General features: G+C 42.3%; 1 protein-coding gene across 2 annotated transcripts; it reads left to right on the forward strand.

The window, feature by feature from the left end:
• Positions 1 to 414: 414 nt before the first annotated feature.
• VIP (vasoactive intestinal peptide) lies at positions 415 to 7,490 on the forward strand. 2 transcript variants are annotated; one of them, XM_032101886.1, is made up of 7 exons: positions 415 to 643; positions 1,075 to 1,196; positions 2,704 to 2,844; positions 3,230 to 3,334; positions 4,819 to 4,938; positions 5,595 to 5,703; positions 7,187 to 7,490. In XM_032101886.1, the coding sequence occupies exons 2-7, from the start codon at positions 1,084 to 1,086 to the stop codon at positions 7,193 to 7,195; spliced, it is 597 nt and encodes a 198-aa protein (XP_031957777.1). In that variant the 5' UTR covers positions 415 to 643; positions 1,075 to 1,083; the 3' UTR covers positions 7,196 to 7,490. The 2 variants fall into 2 exon arrangements, with proteins under 2 accessions (XP_031957777.1, XP_031957778.1); XM_032101887.1 differs by lacking the exon at positions 3,230 to 3,334 and having other exon boundaries at positions 460 to 643.
• The last annotated feature ends 1,039 nt before the right edge of the window (positions 7,491 to 8,529 follow it).

The raw sequence follows: 8,529 nt of genomic DNA on the forward strand, positions 1-8,529 counted from the left end.
GAGAGGGACCAGTTTAGCACGGAAACACTGCCGAAGAGCTAGGGAAAGGAGCAACCCCGGGGCGGGAAAGCGGGCTCCTTAGGAAAGCCCGGGGGTTGGGAGAATGGGGGCCGGGGGAGGGGGTGGGGGAGCGGAGGGCCCGGGGAGTGCAGCCCCCTTCGTTCCGGCTATCCCGGCTGTGGGCAGGGATGCGCGGTGTGGCGTGCCCCCGCGGACCCCGACGGCCGCCTGCTCTCCCGGCGAGGCGGAATCACCCCTCCGACGGGGCTCCGGTCCCCGCAAAACTATGTCATTAACATAAATCAAATAATGGCTGGAGGGGATGAGGTGAAGAGGGAAGAGGTACGCGACTGCTCATGAGTTAAATATAAGTCTCTGACTGTCCTGAGCAAAGCGACCGTCCCCTTGGGAAGGGTGACGTCTCTCCAGTAACGTGATTGCTCCTTCGGAAGCAGAAACGTGTAAACGCTATAAAACGCGGCGGCGCGGCGGGCAGCTCAGAGCGTGCGGCGAGACGGAGCCCTCCTCTTCATCTTCCTCACCCTCTGCCGCCGCCCCGGCAGCAGAGCAGCGGACCAGGGCTCACTCCCCCAGCACCGCTCTGCGCCCGCCCAGCCAGACCCACCGACGGACTCGCGGCTCCGTGAGTAACTTTCTCCCCGCCACAGCGGCAACTTGACAGCGGATGAGAAAGGATGTCCCCGTCCCGTACCCCCGCTCCTCTTCTCCCCCCCGGACCTGCGGGGAAGGCGTCCCGGCTGTCGGGGAGTGGGGAGAGGTTCTGAAAGCCCAGGGCAGCCGGGGCGGGACCCTCCCTTGTTACCGCTTAAGTGGCTGAGCCCCTGGCACCGCTGCCCCTTGCACCGGGCCGGGGCTCACCTTCGGGGGTGCCAGCTCTCCCTGGCCGCCGGCAGCTCCCCCGCCATCGCGACCCTGCTGGCCGGTGGCGTCTCTCGGGACAGGGACCGCGATTGGGAGCGGGGCCGGGGCAGTGGCTCGGCGGCCCGGGGCGAAGCCCCGAGGGGCGCAGGCGGGCCGGGGCGGTGGGTGACGGCTGCGCTCTTCCCTCCACAGGTGGCGGCCATGGAGCACCGCGGCGCCTCCCCGCTCCTCCTCGCCCTCGCCCTCCTCAGCGCCCTCTGCTGGCGGGCGCGGGCGCTGCCCCCGCGGGGCGCCGCCTTCCCTCCCGTGCCGCGGTAAGGCCGCGCTCCGCTCCGCTCTCCGAGCTCTGCTCCGCGCCTCTCCGGCCCGCAGGGGCCTGCCCAGCCTCGGCCGGAGGCAGAAGGGGCTGTGAGAAGCGCCAGTACTCCGCTGCGCCCTCCCAAGGAGCGCGCAGTGCGGCGCTTCCCGTCGGGGTCTTTGCCCGGTATCGGCGGTGCGCGGGGTGCCCGCGGCGAGGCTGCGGTCAGGCCTGACCCGGCCGGTGCCGGCCGCACCCACCGGGCAGCAGCCGCCGGGACGCGCTCGCAGCTCCCGAGGCGGCTGCAGCAGCGCTGCCCCGCGGGCTGGGGCGTGGTGACCGCGGCATGTGCGTGGGGCGGACGGGATGGGGGTCGCGGCGAGCCCTGGGACGTGAGCGGGTCCATGGGAACAGAGCGGAGCGTAGTTTTTGTACCGCTGCGTGCTTCGGCTGGTTGAAGTTGCTATTAGTGGTCCAGCTAAATTAAATCAGATGGCAGAACGGTACGGTTTGCATCTAGGTAAGAGGAACATAAAGTGTAGAAGGACCGATGAAAAACAGAACAGCAAAACAGCACAGTGACTGACTTCCAAGCGGTGTGACTTGAGCTGGTTCATTTTACACAGCAACTTTGCACCTTTTTTTTGCTAGACAAAAGACTTACATGGGTCAGATACATAAGCAGTTCTAACAGTGACTAAAATTACAAGGGCAGTAGTCTATCTCAGTTTTAGTGTGTGATTTTTGTGTGTCATCACACACAGGGGTTTCCTACAGCAATGGGAGCCTCTTGTCTGCCACAGAACATAAGAGCAGCCAGAAGGAATGATGCCAAACCACTGTTATGCAGTCAGACTCCCCTCGATAAAATGACACACCATAAGAAATCGCAGTTTACAAAAATGTGAAATAACTGTACATCAGTTTATACAGAGCAATTGCCATAATACGTTTTAAGAGATTAAATGTAAACATTTTTTAGCCTCTAACATGAGAGAATAAAAACATGTAGAGATATATGACTGCACTTTGCATTTAGTTTGAAGTTCTTGGTATATTTGCTTTCTTTGGAGAAGGCCTAAGAACTGTTTCATTCTGCATTTCAAAGCACATCTTAAATCTTGACTGGGAGGTAAATACATCACAGGAACAGTTTTCACTTTGCTTGGGTAGAGGCTGTTAATTCCATCCATCATTTATACAAAATATAGTTGTTAGGAAAAGCTTCATGGTTGTCACTTGTGCTGTGACTGTCATACATTATATACTGGAATAAATTGTATTCAATGAGAACATTTATCTAGGAAATATGCATTTGAGAGAAGGATCTGTTATGTAAATTAGTCTACAGTTAAGCATGGATTCTACCTGAAAGTGATTTTTGTTTTATCCAGCTTTTTTTAAAATGCCTTACAGATTAAAGTAGGTAGATGTGCATTTTGACACAAACCAGAATGTTAGCTGCAGTAAAGTGTCGCGCGTCCTCAGCTAGCTGTACTTTACATGGTTTCTTTTTCCAACAGATTGGGAAACAGAATGCCATTTGATGGAGCCAGTGAACCTGACCATGCCCGTGGGTCATTAAAGTCAGAATCAGATATTTTGCAGAACACATTACCTGAAAATGAGAAATTCTATTTTGATCTGTCCAGAATTATTGATAGGTGAGTTTCTTTATTATCATAAATACAAAAGATGATGGACTACTTGATGTCTGCCAAAAAATCATTCACGTTTTCAAACTGAGAATTAGGAAAGGAAGACTCAATTACAGAAGAAAATCCCACAGCCATTGCTTGAATACTGGTAGCAGTAGGGATGTTGGCAGAGATGTTGATTGTATTGCCATTCTGGCATGATGAATGCCTTCACTTTCCAGGAAGGACTGAAAAGTACATTGTGAAAATCTGGAAGTTATTTTATGAAATTTGTTTAATTTAATATGTACAATAGATAAATTTAAAAAAAGCAGTATGTTTACAAAATGAACATTATCAAAATTATATGAACCCAGGCTGTATTGTAGAGTTTATTTATTGTCCATTTCAGAAATGCAAGGCATGCTGATGGAATTTTCACCAGTGTCTACAGCCATCTTTTGGCTAAACTTGCTGTGAAGAGATATCTGCATTCGCTTATTAGAAAACGAGTTAGGTGAGGTGACACTTACATTAGGTAGATTTTTTTCCTAGCTGGCTTTATTAGCACTTTTTTTACCCTTCTGTATCCAAGTTCTCCTTTTTGTGATTTAGAGATAATGAAAGAGAAGCTTATATAATTATGGGGAAGCTGAAAATCCTATATAAGTATTTAGTGATATTACTAAATAAGTATGTTACTATTTATTCCTGACACAGCTGTGAGAGGTAGAGCAACAGACACTGCACAAAACATGGATAATGTATACTGGAAATATTAGAATGTTTTTCATGCCAATTTGCTAATTCTTTTTTTCTGGCAGTGTTTTTACTAGCTTGGCAGATGAGTGGCAAAAGTAAATAAAAAATGATTGGTTACTCAGTACTTAACAACAGGGAAATGCACAATGAAATCAAGAAATGATTGGCTTATAGTGAAAATGTAAAGGAATAGTTTTTTCCTGCTGTAGAACATGTTGACAGATGTTTGTGCAATCTGTACTGCAGAAGGATTCAAAAAAGAATGAAGCAAATTCATAGACAAGGGGTCTGGATGCAACTTGCAGACGAGTACATTAATAAACTAAGGGGCACAGGGTGCTGGGTAGGATTACTGTATACTTTTCTTCTTTTCAAATCCGTAAGCAGAAACTGATGAGCCACTGTGATGATACCACTGAGTACCCACTTCATACACTCAAAAGCTGAGTAAAAATTAGCCCTCCATTTATGTCAATGCTGCCTTTGTTCCAGAGCATACAGTTCCAGTTTCTTATATGCTATGACCTAACAGAGACCATTTAAAACAGAACATCCTGACATTTCCCAAGATCGTGCACGGAGAAAAGGTCTCCAGGTTTGGTTTTCACAAGGTGTGTTTTGTCTTCTGAAACCTTAGGACAAGCATTTATAGCTACTTGTGTGATGCTGCACTCTGACTTTCCTCTGCGGTAGACTCCAACTCTACTGAGTTCAATAAGAACAATGATGAGGTCCTTTAAGAACTTATTGAGACAAACCAGACTTAAACCTTGGCATTGTACTGAAATATATTCACACAAATGATAGAAATTAGGATATAATCTGTTTATTAAAAGGTGCAAGCTGGGGTGTGAGTACAGACAGGAGAGAGTCATGAAATCCACACTTAACCACTCGATTTTGCAGAACTCCTGGGATAAGAAATCTAGAAATCTTTGACAATGTATCCTAATTGCATAGGTCATGGGAAAATTGAGAAAACAATCAGTGGAAGGTGTGTCCCAGAAGACTTTGGAATTTGATCCTTATTTTTAAAATACATAGTAAGCAATAGAAGCAGTGGCTTCTTTTCAACAGAGGAAGGATCTAAAGTCATAGATGGCAAAATGAAAACTGAAATGGAGATTTGCTTTTATTAGGCTAACCAACATCATAAATCTTATTTCACTCATTTAATGATATCTTCTTTTAAACAGATATTGTCTCTTAATTTTTCCATTGTAATTGTTGTATTGCCAGCTCCCAGGACAGTCCTGTCAAGCGCCACTCTGATGCTGTCTTCACTGACAATTACAGCCGCTTTCGAAAGCAGATGGCTGTGAAGAAATACTTAAACTCAGTTTTAACTGGAAAAAGAAGGTACTACAAAAAAGAAAATATGTATTGTTTCCATACTTTTATGGTATTAAGACAGAAAAGGTTTACATCCACGTACGTATACAGAAAGGACAAGCAAAAGGCACTGAACATTAATGACTCGATAGCATAATTTATAGCATGGTTTTCAAATACAGACAACATTTTCTTGGAACAGACACCACAATGAGATTAGAATGAAAGAATAAAGAGGAGATGGCATCTGGCAATTTTAAAAAACTTCCGATAGATTCTTACATTGTTTTTATTTATAAAAAAATCTTCTCAAGGAAAAAATCCACTGAGCTATGGAACATGAACAACAATTTTATAAAGAAATTTGTTGAAAATTTGCCTCTCTGTAAACATATGAAATGAAAATTTAGAAGTCCCTGAAGGACTATATGCCCTAATCGGTGTAGGTGAGAAGTGCCAGCATACATTTTTGTAGACCTTTGTATTCCATTTGCATATTCACTCATTTAGACAACTGCTTTTAAATATCATGTCTCATTATTCATTAAACATGCTATTTCATATGTTCTATAACACTTTGGGTGTAAGTGTAAGAAAATGTGCAGAAGCTACGGTTAGAAGAAGGCTTTGCTTTCTTTGCTTTTTCGTCTGAGAGCAATAAAATTGTTTCTGATCCACAACAGCCAGGAAGAGCTAAACCCTGCTAAAGTTCGAGATGAAGCAGAACTTCTTGAACCATCCTTTTCAGAAAACTACGATTCTGTAGATGAGCTGCTGAGCCACCTCCCACTGGTATGCCAAGATTTTCTTCTCTCTTGCTGTTATTTGACTTGACCCATAAAACGAGATTAATTGTACATGAAGTATGGCCTACCAGAAAATCGGAATCCTCTAGGAAAGGGAGTGATTTCCATGAAAAGCTTGATGTTTCTACAGAGATTGTGTCTGAATAAAATAATAATTTTTAATAATAAGCTTTAAGTTTTCCCATGATTGCTGCTATTGAAAATTCCTAATTAAATGGCACTGTTAATAATGCACCTAACTCACTTGGGTGTTTCAACAAGTGTGCACTGCAGCATAAAACCAGAACTGACTCATTTTTAATTACAAGGATCATTATTTCTTCAGAGAACAAACTTGAGGATATTTCTTTTAATTAAAAAGAATGCCACAGATTTTATCTAACATCTTTTTCATTAGGAAGGAGTTGCCCCTAGAACTAAGGACATCAGCAACATGAACCTTATGCATTAAGAAAACACGACATGCAAATCTTGCAGTTACTGTTTTCCATTTAGCTACTACTATTCTTTCTAAAGTCATTCACAATTATTTTTCTTTGTTTTACTGAAATGTAAACCCTTCTACATCAACACTTGCAGGAACATAACATTGAAAGTGTAAGGTAGAAGCGAATTTGGTATTCTTCAAAGTGTATTATGGAATTGATGATAGGATAGTTTTTGGCATTCAGCTGTGTCTCAAAACACAAGTAAGAAAAAAGATTAAAAGGCTATTCTTGAAGATAAAATTTGGAGAAATGTCTTTTCTTGTATCATCCCCAACCACCCACCCCCCTGCCCCCCCAAAAAAGTTGTTTCCTTTCAAGACTGATATAAAATGAGAAAATGTTCTTTTCCTTTCCACAAATGTGGCGCTTCCTCTAAAGTTCCCAAAGGTTAGAAAGGACATAAACTGCTTATGCTTTGAGGAATTAAACGATTCGTAAGCAACGTGATTCTGGAAAGAAATGTTCTTTCTGGACAAGATTACTATTCTGGCATTGACTAAGGGAGAAAGAGTAGTGGTGCAGCAGGTCGCAGATATTTTCCTGGAGACATTTTCAGTCCTTTCCTTTATTTAGTGACTTTACTGGTGAGGCAGGTGTGCCTGTAGGTGAATCAGTATTGACTGTTACTTGTCGTTTTATTGCAGTGCCCAGTTGCTAATGTAGTGTGGAATGAGCAACCTGAAATTGTGTATCCATTTCAAGGATACAGGATTATTTCAGTGAGCAGTTCTGCCCTGTAGGCTAATCTGCAGTAACATTTTCCTCTAGTCACTCAACTTTTCTTTTCTCATCCTACAGTCTTATCTGACTGTAATGCCCACCAAACTCCTGTGAGCAGCCGCATCTCAGCCTGTCTGTCCCAAGCACAGCAATTGTTTTATATAAAGTGTTATTTATTGCCAGCTGTCTGCCTTTGTACACCTCATGATGCAAATGCTTAAAAAACTGACTTCTAAAGCACATTTCTCCTTTGCTTTTTAGGACCTCTGAAGGACGCCTGGTAAAGTCTATGACAAGAACAAGCTATTTTTGAGTTCCACATAGTATTTCAAAGAGATGACTTTAGTCATCAAACCAGAACAAATATGTTGTGAAGTGAAAGTTGTGATATATTTGTTTCTTATGTAATAAAAGTTGATATTTACATTGTAAATATTACTCTAGAGTTCTCTACTGAAAGCTGTACATATGGATGCCAGTTTAACTCATGAGAAGTCTGTGAGTCCATATGCTGTAAATCCTTTACTTCAATAAATTCATTTGAAAATGAGTGTGCAGCTGAAAAGAGCCCATCATGACTAATTAATTGGCTTATATTAGGTGTGATACAACTTCAGTCAAACATATGTAATTATAAGGAAACATTTCCAGATAGCCTCACAAAGAACGTGTAAAAACATGAGGAGAAGAACGTGCAAAGTGTGTAAAATTGCTTTACAAAGATCTCTGAAGCTTATTGCCAAGCAAAAGGGAACGCTTTTCTAGCAGTTTACCAAGTAACTAGAAAAACTGAAAAAGAATTAAAAGTTCTTTCCTTCCGGTTCACATTTTTAATATTTCACAACATAAAAATTATAGTAACACCAGAAACATCTCCTTTATTTTCAGTTGTGTTTTAGATGCTCTGGAGCTGACAAAGTGCTAAAAGAATGCAATCCCTTGACTTGTTTGATGCCTAAAGTCATAAGTTATTCTACATTTAATTGTCTGTAGCTTTGATGATGAAACTATTGCTTATATATAAAATAGATCTGAAGACAGTTTACTATTTTTTCAGAATGAATGTAATTTACAGAATATTCAGACAATAAATCATTTTATTATCATGGCAAAATATTAGTGGTTTGAATCAGTGCTACAGCTACCTGGAACAGCAGAGGTCCCAGTAAGTGCTGTCTCTACTACAGTAATAGGGGAAGATAACATTTTTAACTGATTTATGCTATACCATTTTAGAAAGTCAAGTAAATAAACATCCAGTCCCCTTTTTTGTAGATGACTATGGAACTGGAACTTTGCAGCTGTTAGATTTACAGCATTGATGTAGAAAGTAGAAAAACTTATCAGACCTACTTACAAGCTCAATTTGGAATTTCAAGAATATTTATAAATCATACATATGCACACATAGTGATAAAACTGATTTGCAAGTTTCACTTACAAGTTTACTGTTCTCATTTAGAAAGAAACTTCTAACATGGTAAAATCTGAGATTTATGGAGACTAGTTCTCATAAATATGTAGCCCTCTGATTTGCAATTTTTTTGAATATTGGCAACTGTATGTCAAAAGAAAACCAGCTTTCACAGATCAGGTGCTAATAT

This window comes from Corvus moneduloides, chromosome 3, assembly GCF_009650955.1.
Source record: "Corvus moneduloides isolate bCorMon1 chromosome 3, bCorMon1.pri, whole genome shotgun sequence".
Taxonomy (NCBI): domain Eukaryota; kingdom Metazoa; phylum Chordata; class Aves; order Passeriformes; family Corvidae; genus Corvus; species Corvus moneduloides.